Source organism: Caloenas nicobarica, chromosome 1 (genome assembly GCF_036013445.1).
Source record: "Caloenas nicobarica isolate bCalNic1 chromosome 1, bCalNic1.hap1, whole genome shotgun sequence".
Taxonomy (NCBI): Eukaryota; Metazoa; Chordata; class Aves; order Columbiformes; family Columbidae; genus Caloenas; species Caloenas nicobarica.
The window spans coordinates 140,958,119-140,976,321 of NC_088245.1; the positions used below are offsets into that span (position 1 = coordinate 140,958,119).

The 18,203-nt window shown below is 49.5% G+C and overlaps 1 protein-coding gene across 1 annotated transcript in view; it reads left to right on the top strand.

Annotated features, from left to right (window-relative positions):
* Nucleotides 1-17,732, top strand: part of LSAMP (limbic system associated membrane protein) — a 317,857-nt gene extending 300,125 nt beyond the window's left edge. Inside the window, exon 7 of the mRNA XM_065636061.1 lies at nucleotides 17,614-17,732. Within this exon, the coding sequence (XP_065492133.1) occupies nucleotides 17,614-17,711 (98 nt within the window). The 3' untranslated portion in view covers nucleotides 17,712-17,732. The remainder of the gene's footprint in view (nucleotides 1-17,613) is intronic.
* Nucleotides 17,733-18,203: the final 471 nt, after the last annotated feature.

Here is an 18,203-nt window from a genome sequence, read left to right on the forward strand (position 1 = left end):
ACCACCGTATGATGAAGATGCACTCAACTCATGGGATGTTCAGAGGCCTAAATAGTTAATGTCTGTGCAGAGCTTTGGGGCAGAGTGTTATTAGGAACCCATGTTGTTTTGCAACAGGGCACCTGCCCAAGTAAAGCACCTGCAGGTACTCCCATGAAAAAAACAATAAATGCTTGGTGTTACACCAGCTCCCTTTAACTACTCTGCCAGTTTCAAATCAAGCTCTGCTCTTGGCATCTTATTCAGGCTCAGGATGTAGTCACAATTGCCTATTTAAAAGGCAAATCCACAAATACAATTAAAGAAAAGTACCTACAAAAAAAGGAGGGGGGAGGGAGGAATCAAGCTACCATTAAAATTAAATCCCAGAGAGTGATTTGTAAATAACATTCAAGGAGCTGAGAAAAGAAGTAAAGTAGGCCATTGGGAACCTAGTGTGGAAAAATAAATCCAATTAAACACTATTATCGTATGTATTGCAAATGAAACTAGTGCTTGGATATGAAATTAAAGTTGCTGAGGCTGTTTGGGATGTAAGGTTTTGAGGAGTTTTCCAATTCTGAGTGTTCTTTTTTAAGCAGAATTTTCAATGACAAATATTTTTATCTGATGGAAAACCCAGGGCTCTTTCTTTTTATGATTATTTTTATTATATATCCTTAAATTTCACAGGCAGGCAGTGTTAATTTTTTTCATAGCTAGCCCTGTTTACAGCTGGGTTTGAATTAGTACCCCATTAAGCTAAATGATAAAGCAAAAACTGCAAGTGAGCAAGGCCAGGATTTCCATACCAAATACCCCTCCTAATCAAGCTGCCAAGGCCATCCTGCATAGCTTTAGTCAATCTTTTAAAACACTTCCCCCTCTGTCTTTGAAGTCGTTATTTTTCTTCCTTTTACTGCTCCCCAGTCTCCTGAGACCATCTTGGTGTGACATCACTTTTGGGAGGAGCCTCCAGGACTTTGTGGTGCCAAATGCTGGGATATCTCCAGTGACCCAGGACATGCAAAGAGGATTTTGCAAAAGCAGAGTTCAAATACTCTGGACTTAATTTGTTTTCTGAAAGCCCCTACCAGCTTCTCCAATGTGGGCGTTCAGCAGAGATATTGGCACTTATCTCAACATTTGCTTTTACTTTCCTGTTCACTTTCAAAGAAACTGGCATAAGAATTTCTCGTTAGACCTTTTTCTCACTGTGAGTTGATGTTCTGAGATGCAGTCTTTAGCTCTCGAATAAGCTTCTCCTCAATAGCCAAAATCACAGCCTCCTCCCTCTATTTCCCTCAATTTTCATTTCTCTTAAGCTTTCCTAACACTTCCCTGCCCTGTGGGGTTTTGAGCATTAATTTAAAAGGAAGGCATTTTGAGATGAAGAGCACTGTAGTCATGCTAGGCATTGCTATCATTAGTTAGCTGCTGTGGAAACATCTTGCTTTCAGGCAGGATGGAGACTCAGAAGCAGCCTATTCAACTAAACACATTGGACTTCAATTTGATGAGTTTGTTTTTTAAAAGGCTGGTGGAGCCAAACTGATTCATCTCTCAACACAATTGTCCCTGGTAGATTTTCCAGCCCTCCTGATTTTACTGCCAGGCACTCACTGATGGCCTGAAATGTCTTCTGGGATGATGCCACATCATCACATCTTCCTGGCTGCATTGTAACGTCAGGTTATAATGGGATGACACAAGACCTGACTGCCACAAAGGAGGCCTTACTGCATCATCAGGTGGCTTTCCAAAAAAATTTTCTTCTGGTAAAGGAGAATTTGCTCATTCCACACTACCCCTGCCAACAGCAGGGCAAGTGAGATCATCATCGAACCTCAAAGGGCTCTGTCACAATTGCGGTGCTAGCTCCATCTCTGTCCTCCGCTGTCCCTTGCACTCAGCCCTTTGAACACAGACTCCCTCCCTCGTGATTATGACCTAGTGTCCACATCAGAATGGCTTAGCTGGACTGATGGGCTTAAAAACCCACAGGTCTTCTCAGGAGACTTGTGATAAGGGCTTACCACAGATTAACCAGGGCCTTTCTCAGCATGGTTATCTTGAATGCCCTGGGACCCCTGCAAGGGAGATGCAATGTTTCCCAGAGAGCAGCATGTCCAGAACCTATCTGTGGGCCATCGAGCGTGCCAGTCCTTGGGGCCTGATCAGGAGTCCAGTCACGAATCAATAGGGTGGCAAAAGATTTATAGCAATAGCGTGTTAGTAATTGGAGGAGGGAGAGGGAAAAGGAGAATGAGCAGTCCTGTCTTTCTGCCAAAATGCATTCTGATCGGAGAATGACCCTGTACGGCTGTAGCTCGTAGCTAGTCTCCATTTAGCTGTAGCCCCTGTAGCCTGTACTGTCACTAATGCCTTCAACAGGTGGGTGGGAGCTGCGGGAAGGGAGAAAAGAGATGTTCATTTAAGTCTCATGACCAGAGTGGGAAACAGAGAGCATCTTTCTTTCTAATACTCTGCCAGTCCTCTTCCCTCCCTGTGGAGGTCCTAGCTGTGGAGAAGAGAGCTCATCTGCTGCAGCGGTCACCTCTACTCATCCATGCTCCCCTTTCTCTTTCTCTAGAGCATGGCCCTGTCAGTCCTGCTGAGTGGGTCAGTGGGGTCTGCTTTGGTGAAAGGATGAGCATCTGAATATTTCGAAGCTAAGGAGAGAAGCAAGGGGGAACACATCTGAGAGTACAGACTGTAAAGGGTTAACATGTTATGGGGTTTTGCTGACTAGGCACTGGTGTGGGACCAGTCCACAGAAACCAGCTCTCCCAGTATGGCATGGCCAGATAAAGACCCCATCCATCTCCGGAGTCCCCTTCACCGAGGTCACTGGGTGCTCTCTCAGCTGGGCTTCAAGAGGAGCCCAGTGAAAACTAGTTGTCAGAGCTGGGGAAACCATAGCATAAACAGGCCAAAACAGCCAGTCTTGTCCTGTCATGATCCTGACATAGAAACTACCATCAGAGGAAAATAATGGCCATCGGGACCAAGCGCAGGAGGGCGTGTTTGGAGCCAAGGGCATGTCTGGTATTTCCATAAATTCTGAGGTATTCAGAGAACATAGTTCAGCTGTACCCACCACTCTGCAGTGATATGTGCCTGACTACTTGGAGCACGCCTCTCTCTTCCCTGGAAGTTGGCTGAGCCTCGGGCATCGGCACCTGATGATGCCCATGGCCCTGGGTGGGAAGCAGAACTCACGGCTCTCCTTGCTCCTCGCTGGTGGTATCCGGCCAGATTTTCCAAAGAGCTCATTCTCCATTTGGTGAGTGGAGAAGGGGGTGGCTCTGCAGGGTGGATGCTCAGGCAGTCCAAGCTTCTCTTGCTGTTTGAGTTCAACGTCCATCCCTGCCACATCTCCAGGCTGGGACTGCATTGGGTGCCAAGCCTACAGGGTTTTCAGGCCAAGGGAACAGGAAGGACAAGACAGGGTGAAGGCAGAAGGGCAACGTCATATTAATCGCTTCTTGCTGTTTTATAGGTACCAGGCAAGGAGTGGCATTGTATCTTATTTTGACCATGTGGTTAAAACTGAATAAAATCAAAGTCAGAGGTGATGATGGTGTCTTTGAAAAGGGGTAGTAGGGATGTAGCTGGAAGAAACATCTTAGGGAAAAGAGAAATGCTGACAATTATTTCTACTACAGCTACTAGCATTGCTTGATGGGTTTTTCTGGATAGCAACAGACAGTTTCTGTTTGCTGAGATTGCTTAAAACAAATAAAAACCAGTCTGCTTCTTCCTCCCCCCAAAAAGCATGAAGAAAAGAAACCAGCTTTCTTAAAGAAAAAAGAGACACAGGGGGAAAGAAAGAGAAATAGCTTTATTGCTTGATCTGTTTCTGTACTTTTTGTTCATTAATTTTAATTTAGATTGATTTATTCCAAAATGAGCCCTGGGTTGCATATATTTGCATAACCCTGTCTAGTAGCAATGCTGTGGAGAATCCAGCGAGTGAGGAAGAGCAGCAGCAGAGGGTAGGAACTGAGACTGGAAGCCCCAGAAAAATATTCCTCTCTGAGCTGGGCTCTTGCATTGGGATGGGGAAGGCATTTCAAGGTCTGTTTAGTCACAGGTGTGGCTTTGCATGCATGCAGAACAGCCCTGCAAAACTGAAGTCGCGGCATAGCAGTCAGATGGGAGAGTGGAGGTTGGGCAAAACCAGTGGGGAAGAAAACACACAACTGCGCTGCAGAGATTAGAAACAAACCCATGGAAAAGCAACTGCTGAGGAAGATCGGTTGTCCAGTAGGGACAGTGATAGTGTCAGTGGTGTAGCATGGACAGATTACCCTGCAGAGCAGAGCTCGGGCAGGCTGTAGCCCTCCTGAGACAGATATCCTCAGCTCGGAGGATATTCGTAGCCTGATGCCATCTGTATGTTAGATGGGTTTCTGAAGCCATCGACTGAACCTTCCTCCTTAAAGATGATGAAGGCAACTTATACCCACTGCACAGCAAGTGTACCTAAATCCTTGCTCTCTCCCTCTCCTTAATTCCCATGTTGAGCTGCCAGCCTGGCTGACTGGAACCAAAGTGCAGATGGCAGCGAGGAGGAGGATGAAGAACAGCCACTGTTGTCCTGATTTAATCCTTACACACACACAAAAATTCCTCCCACCCCTGAGAGAAAATGACCAAAGAGTAACTCCCACCTTCATCCTCCTCCTCACCCTTCCTTTTCCAGTGTAAACCGCTCAAGAATTTGCCTAACAAATTGGCCTCCCCTCTGGTTATTGTCCCAAGTGAACAGTCTCTCCATTCACTAACCCATGACGGTAAGTCGGTTTGGGAAGCGGCAGGTTTATCTTCCCAGCTCAGGCACTGCACCGGGCCCGCTTGTGAACCGGTTGCCATTCAGTGTCTGCTCTTCTGTTGATAAAGCACATTACACATGGCTGGGCTTGCATGATTAATACAGCTGTCTAAGCGCTCTCTCTAAAAACAAAAACAACCGGGAGAAGGGGGATGTGGGATTTGGGAGGGAGGGGGTGCACAGGGAAAAAGCCAGCCATTCCAAAGAAATCAGGCTTGCAGAAAAAGCAGAGTGCACCTGGCAGTCCTCCCTCCCATGGGCGACCAGGTCTGCCAGCAGAGCTCCCCTGCAACAGGGAGAGGCAAGGTGAGCAAAGGAGAAATGCGTTTGGGCCTTCCCCACCATCGCCTGCATGTCCCTCTGTGGTCTGGGGAATGAGTGCATGGACAGGAGGAAGGGGTGAGGCCATGGAGAAGGATGTGCAATAACCAGCATAAGCTTCAGTGAGGTCTGGCCAGGCAGCCTCTACGGTAGGTGTCACAGATATATGCATGCTCATGGATGGACGAGTGCACTCCTGAGCCAGGTCACCTTATGCACTGTACATGCACACTCCATGCTTGGAGGCACATCCCACAGCCACCGAGAAATTTCCACGCACCCTAGAACATCTAAAGGATGAACTGAAGTGGCTACAGGCATCTTTTCCATTGTCACAACTCATCCAGCTGAAGGCCAGTTCAGCTGCCTGTGCAAGCTGTAGTAACTTTCCCTTTTTAATTAGTGGTCTGGGAGTGGGCTATGGGAAGCTACTGTGGCTTTCTGCTCCAGCTTTCCCCCTGCCTGGGCCATTATATCCAGGATTGCACTGTTAGGCCGTTAAGGTGACCAGGCGTCTCACTCTGGAATTGCACACACACATTCACACATCCGTACTTGGATGAGAACTGCAGGTGGCACAAAGCAATATTTATTTAAACCGCATGCTTTAGAGTCATATACCAGTCTGTGGGCCTGGCTTGACTCCTGTGAAATCTCTAATTCACTGAAATGCTGAGAGAAGTGCACAGGCTTGTTTAAAGTGTTCCCATGGTGCAGGTCCCATACTTCTCATTGTTCACAAGCAGCCCTTGAAAAAGGCTAGCTGAAACCTCCACCTAGCTTGTTGCACCACTGGGTAATGAAAGATGGGGACAAGGGTTGGTCTCTGCTAAGCTCACTACAAAGGAGGCCCCAGAGAGGAGTGGTGGCCCTCAGACCTCAAGGACAGGTGGGGTGGCACCATGCTGCAGGTGCTAGCAGAGAAGGATAGGAAGGGCAGAGGCAGCAATACAACTGCATTTCAGTACCAGAGCAACCTCTAGCATGCTAGTCACGCCCCATCCTGATTTCATTCTACTTCAGTCTCCCAGTCACCCCTCAGCATGTCCCGCCCTCTTCGTTTCTGCTCACAGCCACTCAAGTCTTTCTCTTGCCAAATATCCAGCAAAACTTGTGGAAAACCATAGCAGGGATGAAGTGAGTAAACAGACAGACATAAAGCTGATGAAAATATTAATTTTTCAAGAAGTTCCAGAGCCTCTGATTAGCAAAGCTGCTTCCTAGGGCTGTGTGTGCTCTGGGTGAGGAGGGCTATGCTGTTTGTTCCATATTGAGACAGCGGACTGTGTGCTGGCGTCACCTTTGGTCTGCTGTGCCATACACATGTTCTTGAGAGGTGTGAACGCAAGGGATTGCTGTATCCTAGGAAAGTGGAAAGCAGAGAAAGCTTAGACTTTCCCTGTGATGGACCCTGAAAAAGCCTGTGATGTGCGTTTTTTTGGATGTTTTGCTTGTAGGATGAGAGTATTCGATGAATGGTTTGAAGAGAAAGCAGTTTTGAGTAACTGGTTTTGCATCAGTAGTTTGCCATGTCTTGTTTTAGAAAAAATGTCTTCCAGCTGCTAGTGGAATAGGAAGGGTGGGAGAACTATTTTTCAGCTATGAGAAAACCTTGGAATTTTTTTATATTTACAGGACAGATCTGGTGATAAAAGATCTGTATAATCTTTCAATGTAGGTGGTCTTCTACTCACCACCAGCCTTACTGGTCAGGATAACAGTTCAATTCTAGACAAGGAGTACTGTAAACCAGCTCCAGGACAAATGGTATAGGCAGCCAGCTCTTGAACACCACGACCTTCTCAGAAAGACACTGAGAAATACAATTTCAGGCGTATTCTTTAGATCTCAGGGAAGGATGGGTGCACTGCATTACAGAGTGAATCTTCACTAAGACATGAGGTATGATAGATGAGTACTTAGTACACCATGAATGAGCTCCAAAACATGGGGAAGAACTGTTCAGTGCTGAAAAAGCACGAGCGAATTCTGAAATACATTAAACCGTGTGCTAAGATTGATGGACACCAGAGACATTTCCTTAATCTTGTTGGAGAGTTGCTGGAGGGCATCCTCCTGAGTTTACACAGTGGTACTTCCAACCTCTAGAAAAGCCAGCCTATTGCCACTGCAGTCACTGTCAAGTTTTAATTACAGGAGCAGAACCAGTAGTGAGAATCGCGTACAAGCAGGTAACGAACAAAATAGTTTCGACATTAAGAACAGGGAGTGAAAAATTGTGTCTTCTTCTCAAAGGAGAGAAGGGGGGACACCGGAAAGTAGTAAGAAAGAAGCCCCAAATGAACCCTAGTAAGTAGAAGCTGCTAATCCCTAAAGCCTCAGAGTAGAGTGCAAAGCCCTGGAAGAAAGAAATTAATAACTTTCCAAGTATGACCTTGAAAATGGAATTAACAGTATTCCTCCCTTTTAAGCCTTCATGATAATAAAGATTTCATCTTCTGAAGCCCTGGCAAGAGAGTCAACAGACTAGAAAAATTACTTCCTGCAGAGGAGCTGGCAAGTGTAAAACCTAAGACCCCTGCAGGCCCCAGGGAGCGAGATGTCAGAGAGAGAGACCTGTATGGTGCACATCCTCTTTCCTTTGCACCTTCACCTTCAGAGGTGGGGTTTTTTTCTTTTTTCTTTTTTTTTTTTTTGTCATTCCTCCCTCATTTTTGGTTCTCTTCTTTGCTCAAGAAGCAGGACTCCAGCCTTCACTTTAAGTAGAGTCAGCCTGTCAAAAGCAGGGAGCCCAGTGCCGCTCAGGCTGGAGAGCACTTGGAAGAAGAGCAGGCCAGCTCTGTTTGGTTGGCAATCACTCCTTCCTTCCCATCACAGACAAGTCCTTCTAACCTGTCCCATGTCTCCTCCTGGCCTCACTTCCATGTAGAACCTCATTGGGGCTGACTGTCCTCTTACACCAGGTTTTACCTTGCATTCTTTGACAGAATCCCAAGGGCAGATTCCCCAAGCAAACAAGGACCCTGTAGCTCACTGATACCCTTTGAAACTTCTCTGTGGGCTCTTCTTCATCAGCACTGCAGATCTGTCAAACCTTGGAGTCCTGTTAATATAAAGAAGAGAAAAACTGACATTCGCTGTCTCTTTTTCTATCTCCCTTTTGGTTTACTCAGATGATGGGACCCAGGACCCAGGAGAATATTGTAGATTGGCAATGTGGGTGTGAAATGTATTGATGGGTGGGTGATTTTTTTTCCCTCTGGGTGTGGACCAGTAATAAATCTGCTTTCTGCTTGCATCTCAAGTGACCCTTTTTAAAGGTCTGTTTTAGGAATCTTGAAAGGCATAGGTTTGATTTCTGCTGGTGGTGATCATGTTGCTCACAGCATTTTGAGCCATGCCTCTGGGCAACCAAGAGGACTTGTGGATTTGCTTAAAAGTGTGACCTAGTTTGCATGTTCAGCAAGCATTACGTGGCACGGCACAGCCTCTATCCCACTCTCTTATGGGCCCCTTCAGGGGTGCTGTTGGTGTTGCAAATGGGAGCTGGAGGGAGTGAGGGGAGAGAAGCGGGAATATCATTCTGGAGAATGCAAGTATGGGCTAGAAACTTGATCACCACTCCCTGCAACCTCTTCTTCTTGCTGCTGTAGTGGGTAAATATCTTGCTTTTGGTGGGGATGACCAACCAGAAAATCAGGTGAGATCTGCCCCCCTTCCCCACCCTCCCCAGCAGTTTTACCCAGAATACTGCTGCGTAGTGATTGTGGAGAGGTGCAGACCGGCGGGGATCAGGTTCTGTGCAAAAAACCATGGCCACATTAGGCTGCCTCAGGCAAAAGTGGCTCAGAGCACGCAGAGCTGACACCCCTTCCTTAGCGTGGCCCTGCGGGGGCTTTGCTGTGCGGGACCTCGGGGTTGGGAAATGACCTATTAGAGAGCAGTGTAGGGGAAAGGGACCTGGGGGTCCTGGTGGACAGCAGGATGACCATGAGCCAGCACTGTGCCCTTGTGGCCAAGAAGGCCAATGGCATCCTGGGGTGTATTAGAAGGGGGTGGTTAGTAGGTCAAGAGAGGTTCTCCTGCCCCTCTACTCTGCCCTGGTGAGACCTCATCTGGAATATTGTGTCCAGGTCTGGGCCCCTCAGTTCAAGAAGGATAGGGAACTGCTGGAGAGAGTCCAGCGCAGGGCCACGAAGATGATGAAGGGAGTGGAGCATCTCCCTTATGAGGAAAGGCTGAGGGAGCTGGGTCTCTTTAGCTTGGAGAAGAGGAGACTGAGGGGTGACCTCATTAATGTTTATAAATATATAAAGGGTGAGTGTCACGAGGATGGAGCCAGGCTTTTCTCAGTGACAACCAATGATAGGACAAGGGGCAATGGGTACAAACTGGGACACAGGAGATTCCACTTAAATTTGAGAAGAACCTTCTTCTCAGTGAGGGTGACAGAGCACTGGAACAGGCTGCCCAGAGGGGTTGTGGAGTCTCCTTCTCTGCAGACATTCAAAACCCGCCTGGACGCCTTCCTGTGTAACCTCATCTGGGTGTTCCTGCTCTGGCAGGGGGATTGGACTAGATGACCTTCCGAGGTCCCTTCCAATCCCCAACATTCTGTGATTCTATGATTCCCGCAGGTGTGTGCAGCCACTAACCCCTGCGTGTCGCTGCCAAACAGCGCTGTGCCCGGCCCGGAGGCTTTGCTGAGGGTTTCAGAGCCAGGCTGGCTCAACCCACCCTAGTTTGTTTTTTTTTTCTTGGCCTTCGGCTGCCACCTCGCGGGGAGGAGGCGATTTGGCTGCAGCGGCGGCTCCCCCGGCCCCGCACCCCCGCGCTGCAGCTCCTGCCGCGGGTTTGTGGCCAAGCACGGCCGGAGGGAAGGGCAGCGAACGGCCCGGCGGGCAGCAGAGATGCAAAGCGGAGCCTACCCGGGGGGAATGTGCCAACCAGGGAGTTTGCGCAGGGCACCCTGGAGAGCGAGTGTTGTACGCCCACATGCCACAGTGCTTGCAGCATCCCTTCACGTACTGCTTGTGCCTCTCGCATACCTGTTTGTTGGCATTTGAGCTTCACCTGACACCACATCCACGCCTAAGCTGCTCTGTACGAATCCGCACTTTTTCTAGCGATGCTTGACCCGACCCAGGCTGGTACTGACTCCTTGCCTTTGCATTTCTGGTACCAACTCCCTCTTCCCATAAACACCATCATTCCCCTGTACCGGCTTCTGTCCCTCCATCCCTGCTTCCCTATGCCTGATCCGGGTTTAATTTCTTCTCTTCATCTCCCCTTCTCTCAGGACCTGTTCTTGTTACCTATCCAACCTGCACGCTCACATCGGCTCCTACATTTCCATATCCTTACCCTGCCTTACACCTGCTCCTCTTGCCTTCTTCAGTGTCCTGAGCCCAGCGTGCCCATATTGCCATTCCAATTGAAGACCTTCCCTGGTATCATTTCCTGTGCTGTAGCCCTGCATTGGTACAAGTGTAAGGCTCCTCATATCCCCTCAGTCCGTATTATCCCCTTCTTAAATCCCTCACCACAGTGGCCTTTTCCTATGCCTCTGACCTGATACAATCTTCCTCCCATATTTATCACCTCTTCATGCAGCAACGAACCCCAAATGGACACTCTAGGCTTTGAGGGGCCAACGCCAGCCATGAGGCAGGGTGTGTACAAGGCTACCAAACAGCCTTCTGACCTTGGCTACTGCTGCCGAGGCTGAGTTGCAGTGCCTTGTAGCGCTATAAATTCGAGGCTTGAAGGCAGGGAGAAAAAGAGCCCTTTTATTCATCCCACAAAGGTCAGACCTCAGAAGTCTGCTCCCCTGTCAGTGGTTTCTGCAGCTACCCTTGTCTCTGGAGGCTGAGCCTGTGCCATGGAGGATGCACCACTAGAGTCACAGTGGCTTTAGGCCTTGGGAGGGCATCATACCAAGTCCTCTCACAACTAAATTGTGCTCTCTTCAGCCACCTGGGTAGCATCCACTGAGGGCTCAGTAATAATTGTGCCCAGGTTTGGTGGGGAGACTTGCAGCTCTGCGATTCAGGACTTGAGCATTCAGTGGCCACCAATCTCTTGACACTGGGTAACTTCTTTCGTAACAGTTTCCTTGACAAGAAGCTCATCTCTCTCTTTCGTAGGGAGATCTGAACACACCCCAGCTAATTCTTCCACACTGAGCAGTTTCCTTAGCCTGGCTCTCCTGTGTAGTCAGCAGAGGAGACTGCAGAGCAAGGAGTGACTGAGACAGTTTTAATCCGGCCAGTTCAGGTAGCAATTAGTAACGGGCAGCGTTCCAGGCTTTCTGTTAATGCCAGAGTCCTAAAGTCACAGGAGAACACAACACCCGAATCTAATGTGTGGCTTTATTATCACTGCTCGCAGCTGATTGCTACTGTGCTCCTTAGAAGTTTGGGGAGGTTGTGGATATGGAAGTCTTCAGGCAGTCCTGAAGTGACTAGACAAGTTCCTGTAAGAAAAAAAATGAGTCTGTCAAGGAGTGCAGCTTCTGCTGGCTCAGGATGACTCTGAAGCACCTGAATCAGACCAATATGGTTCTAACCTGGCCATGTGCTCACAGCTGGCCCCCACCCAGCACCTCAGGGGACAGGACTGAGAGTTAGACAAGACCCTTCAACTGACCCAGTAGAGTTGGTCTTGTGATATGCTCCTTTTGGATGCAGACTGTTTTTGAGGAAGAGAGCAGCTCTTGGCTTTGCAATCTTACTGCGGTTTGCTGTGACCATAACACCCTGCTTTTCCTCTCTTCCTCCACCATCTCACCCAAGCCTCACCACCTTTCTTGCTGTGTCTTTTCCTACACCCTTCACAGAAGTAGGAGCACTTCATGAGCCATCACACACACATGCAAAAAAAAAGGCATTACAGCTATACAATGCAAACTAGCACATATACCCATGTCCTCTGTAGCGAAACATGGGCTAATGTAGCTTGCAGCCCTCCAGGGAGGAGCAGGTGTAGCAAGTCCAGCTGTGCTGTGCTACTGATATGGGGGGGTGGGGGAGTAAAACCTGTGAGAGGCCAAAACACTGACCCACAGAGGTGGTCCCAGCAAAGTCATTCAAGATGTGCAAAGTCTGTGGGGACCTCCTCCCCATGGGTGTTGAAGTGAGATAGTTTTGTGTAGCTGTTTACCTTTTTCTGAAAGACCTGTTGCAAGGCTCTGAGCCTAAGCATCCGAGCAGAAAAATGTTCTGAGGGACAGTCACTGGTTTTCTTTTTTTTACAAATAAAATAGACATTTTTTTCCTTCTTAAGCCTCGGTCTTGGACACAGCAGAATTATTTTGGCTGTTGCTCTTCCACTTAAAAGAAAATAAAATCAGCCCAAGGCAAACACCCAGCATGGGATCATCCCACCTGCCCTGTTGATGCTTGTAAAGTGCTATGCAAACAGGACCTTATAATGGGAAAGGTCAGGCAGCCTTAGTAGCAGCAGGTGCCACTGGGTCTGCATAGAATGCTGGCAAAGCTCTTGCAGCACGGACAAAGCAGCAAACCGTACACGGGAGCGTGCAGCAACACTTCCACTTCATGCTACGTGGAAGGCTTTGCCTGCAGGAGGGTCAGGCACTGGGTGAAATCACTGGAGCGCCTCACTGCCCCTTCTGCATCTCCACTGGGAACTATGGAAGTTGTCCCAGAAGTGTCAGGAAAAGACCCCTGGAGCCCCTCTGTGTGAGACCGGTGCACAGGGCCCTACATGCAGGTGGGCAGGAGCAGTGAGGTCATGGTGGCATGGCTCTGGTTTTCCCATGGTTACATTTAAGGACACAGCTAGGGTTACTCTGCCCTGGGGAGTGGGGTGGGATGGGGGCTGCACATGGTTCCCTTCAGCCCTGAGTGAGCTGCAGCTCTCTAAATCTCAGCCAAGCCTACCTTGTGCCATGACATCAACGCAGATCACCCAGGCTGAGTGCATGTCACAGACAAAGCCTCAGAAACACGGGGGTCAGTGTCCCGTGAGGCTGTTGCATAGTTGGGCACTGTGGCAAGGATCCACCTGCAACTGCACTGGGTATCTAAATGTCTCGCTATTTGGAGAAAGGAAGGAAAGTGCATTTGTTTTGCCCTTGCCAAGTTTCAGTCTGATCTGATTAACGCGATCTGACTCGGTCAGCTGCTTGGGGTCTGGGGTCCCCTAAGGGTTTGTGAAATGCTGCCAGATATTCATATTGACTCATCATCATCAGAAAGCCAATTTCCTTCCCTGGCTGTGGTGGAAGAAAAACCCCTTCAAAGCAATTGCGTGGTCGTGAACTTCACAGCGCTGCCAAACTGCAGAGGAATTATTAGCCTGGGAGTTTAGATTGCAGAGAGAACTCCCTGAGCACGGGCTCAAGGTCACATAGGTGGGACACTGCAGAGAAAGCGCCACTTGTTCACCAAGGCCCCTTATGGCCGCTAAGAGGGTCGCTGCTTCGCTGTTAGCACCAGGGTGCGCGGGCTTTGCTTAGCGCGGCGGTGGCGAAGCGCGGTAACCGGAGTCCGTGCCCAGGGCAAGTGGGGCAGGGGAGTGCAGCCGGGTCGCGCCGGGGTTTGCCGGGCCTCTCGCCGGGGCTCCCGGGGACGCTCCCTCCCGTGGCGGCGGCGGGAGGCGCGGCCGGTACCGGGCGGCTCCGCGGGGCGGCCGCCAGGGGGCGGCGGAGACCGCGGCGTGGCCGCTGCTGGAGCGGCGGGCGGGGGTGCCGGTGCCTGCGGGGGGATGTACCTGCGTGTCCGTGTGATGCGGGGGCTGCCCGCGGGGTGGGGGGGCTGTTTGCATGTGTGCGGCGTGTGTGTGTGTGTGCACTGCGTGTTCGGGGGCGGGTGAGGACGTCCATACCCACTTGTGCAGGTACATATGAAGGGTCTGGAGCCCAAGTATTATGAGAAGCGGCAGGGGCTGTTTAGCCCGGAGAAAAGGAGGCTGAGGGGAGACCTGATCGCTGTCTACAACTACCTGACAGGAGGTTGTAGCATGGAGGGTGTTGGTCTCTTCTCCCAAGTAACAAGTGATATAACAATAGGAAAGGGCCTCAAGTTGCACCAGGGGAGGTTCAGATTGGATATTGGGAAAAACTTCTTAACATAAAGGGTTGTCAGGCGTTGGAACACGCTGCCCAGGGAAGTGTTTGAGTCACCATCCCTGGAGGTGTTTGAAAGATGCGTGGATGAGGTTCTTAGGGACGTGGTTCAGAGGTGGACTTGGCAGCGTTACGTTAATGATTCGCAGAATCATAGAACGTCCTGAGTTGGAAGGGACCCACAGAGATCACTGAGTCCAACTCCTGTCCCCGCATATGACAACCCCACAGTTCACACCATGTGTCTGAGGGCGTTGTCCAGTCTCTTCTTTAATACTGTCAGGCTCGGGGCCATAACTACATCTCTGGGGAGCTTTTTCCAGGACTCTGTGATCTTAAAGGTCTTTTCCAACCAAAATGATTCTATGAGTCTATGTGGATGCATGCACCTGTGCGGCTGGGTGGGTGTGCTTGCAGGTGTGCATGGGTGGAATGGTGAATGTGCAGGTGTGGGGTGAGGTTGTGCATGTGCACATGTGGGTGTTGGGCAGTGCACACATGACAAACATGTGCTGCTGCAGGGGGCTGGTGCACTCCCTCCAGCCTGGACATTAACCTTTTGGTGTGCAGGTGCCTCAGCTCCACATCATTGGCGCGCACAGTGCACAGCAGCATGTGCACGCACACACACATCATGCAAACACAGGCTGTCACGGCCAGCCAGGCCACAGCACGGCTATTTCAAGGTGTGGCTAGGGAAGAAGACTGAAAGTATAGAGTGAGTTGAAAACAGATACTATTTCCTGCACAAAATCTGACTCAAAGATGAATGTTTTATTTTCTGCTAACATTTTCACTCTTTTGGTTCTGCTGTAAGACACGGAGGGTTACGTGCAGCGGCTTGCAGCAGCTTTGAGCCACACCAGGTCCCAGGGCTCCCAGTCAGCCTGACACGCTGCCCGGCACCCACGCAGCTACACACAGCCCGTTGATGCAAACAACTGCTGGCATTCGCATGAGCTGCTGTGCAGAAGACGATCAGGACTGCACATAGAAAGGCTTCTGTGGCCAGCCCCACCACCTCACTGGCACATGCAGGGAGCTTAGCAGGGAAACACGAGGACATATAACTCACACCATTTTTCAGCTGTGGAGTCTTGGCTTGTCAGATCTCCTCAAGCTTACTCACACAAGCTCAAGCAGAGCAGAAGCTTGTGTGACCCTCTCTGAAGTCCTTCATCACACCATGCCTTGTGTGTCCTCCCTTATACCTAATTATTGCAGAAGCTCATCTCTTACCATACCATACCATACCATACCATACCATACCATACCATACCATACCATACCATTACTCCTATCACCTACCACTCCCCAAGCACACAAACCACATATGTATGTGTTACACACAAGTCCATCCATGTGTTAGACAGATAGTATTATATTTTAGCCAAATAGTAAAAATGTGATGCTGAAAACTTTTTGTGAGCAACACACCCCGCTTGGTGTGTTCTTGATTATTTGTTGGGCCAGAGGAGTCACGTTTTGGGACTTCTTCACTGCCAACATGAGATGCAAGTGGTCCCGAACTTCCAAACGTAATCATTTGACCATCAAAGATGCTTTCTCTGACACATAGGTCAGCTAAGTGTAGTAGCTGAACTTGAATTTGTTCCTAAACTCAGAGAGGGAAATAAGTTCCTGTCGCCAAAAAAATAAATGAAAAAACAGTACTGTAGGATTTGTGTGACAAGCCACAAAAGACGTGCAGGGAATAACAGAAAAAAAGAAGCCATAGATGGAATATAAATTTTCTACACAATTCAGGACATACTTATCTAATAATGAAAGAGCAGCATTGGGGCGCAAACAGCTGATCTAGTAAATGATGAGCTACATTAGGAAGATATCACACAAATGAAACTGCTACAGAATTTCAGGGGCTCTGGGGACATCCTTCTTGGACTGGCTGCCTCTTAGCCACCAGCTGGAGTTTTAACAGCGACTGTGCCGCTGAGCAAGCTTGTGGCACCCATGCTCCACCCTGCTCTTTGCCCAGTGAACTCTGCAGGTTGTGAGAGGGGGCAACTGCACTTCAGTCCCATAGGGCTCTCCTGGGCAGGGGGCTGCTTTATTTGGCTCTCTCCTGTCATTAGAAATAGTTGTTCTTGGTGGTAGGCACGTCTTTGTCTTCCACAGCAGGATCAGTCCCAACACACAGACTCATCTTCATCTCCACACTTGAGCATCTTCCTGCACCCCTTGTGTGTAAAGCATTGCATATACATATACACATGTATATATGTAGACATACATATGCATATAGATGTATGTGTACATACATCTGTACATGCATGTGTACCTATAAATGTACAGATATGCATACACCTATGCGTACATATACACACATTATTAATAATACATATTATATGCATTATTATACATACAGCATGCATTAATGACACCACAACCATGTACATCTCCCTGCCCCACTGTAAAGAAAAGGTTGCCAAGGCTTAGTATTGCGGGGTGAATTTAAAACAGCACTGCTGCCTTTAAAGCCGTCCAGAAAAGGGGACCCATAAATGAGGGGATGAATGAGAAGATGTCAGGAGTGCTAGCGCTTAATATTCCTGGAGCGAAGCTGCATTATTTGTTGCTGCGGCAGAGTGCTCCTTCCTGCTCCCTCTGGCAGACCCCTGTGCATGCGTGCACACACGCATGTAAGTTCATTTCCCACCCTTATGAAAAATTAACCTCCCCAGCACACCCTGCGCCCTTGCCGCATAGGTGTCATGCCACAGGGCCATAAATGCAACAGCGAAGCCTTCCTCCGCCCCAATTAAGAAATAAATAATTGCGGCACAGCCCCTGGGAGGGGAGGCATCCGCTGGTTGGGTCCATGTTTTATTGATCAGACCGCTGTGATGAATCAGCCCCCGCAGAGCCGGTGTCTGGCTGCAGACAGGCACTGGCCACTGCGCAGAATTACAACGAGCCCTGGAGTCCAGGGCCACCGCCGGCATGGCAGCGGAGCCGGGAGGTGCGGGACTGGTGGCTGGGAGTGCCCCACGTGGATTGGTGAGCCGTGTCCCCATGTCAGGTGGCCAGCAGCTCCCAGCCAGAGGCACAGTGAAGGATGGGATGTGCTCAGCAGCCGGGGTTGAGCCTTCCCGCTTGTTCCGGGGCCTGTTTCTCCAGCCTGGGTGTTGCCCAGGGAGAGGCGCACGCCATCGGAATGTTGGGCGGGAGGGGAGGATGCTGAGGAGCCGGGGGCCGGAGGCTGCAGCTGGGCTGGACAGAGGCTCACCTGAGTGGGAAGGTGGCTGTACCCTGTGCAGCCCTGGCACCCTGCTGCAGGAGCAGCCCAGGGGTAAAGCGTCGTGTAGCTCTGTTACCCCCATCTCACCCAGCCGCGTGTAATCTTGTCCTCTCATCCGTGTGTAATCTTGTCCTCTTTTCTCTCCCTTCTCGCACCCTGCAGGACCCGGCACAGGGAGAGTAGACAACGGCTCCATGAGTTTGGCCGTCCCACTGTGGCTGCTGGCAGCGTCCCTGCTCTGCCTACTCAGCAAATGTTAATACAAGTCAGAATTAAAAATAATAATAATAATAATTAATAATTAAAAAAGAAAAAAAACGACACGACAACAACACCACACAAAACAAAACGCATTATACAGGAGACAGAGCGAAGAGAGGGGAGAGAGAAAAAAGGGGCGGGGGGAGAGAGATAGAGGACTGTTTCTTTCACAACTTTTGTGTGTTCAGGAGAGAAGAGGGGGGAGAGGAAAAATTACAGCAAAGAAGACTCAGCAACATTTAATCCAAAATCTGACAAGCCGGCTGTCAAGTCAGCAACTGTCTAGGAGGCAACATGAAGCGAGGGAGAGAATGGGGACCAGCAAGGATCGTGTCACCGGAGGATGGTGCAACATGAACAATCCAACAAAACCTGCAAAGCCAATCGAACAGATCCTTTTTCTTTTCTCTCCTCTTTCCTCTTTTCCATACTCCCTCACCTTCCTTCCTTCTCCTCTTTCTTTCTTTTGCGGAAAGAGGTCTTTGCTTCGG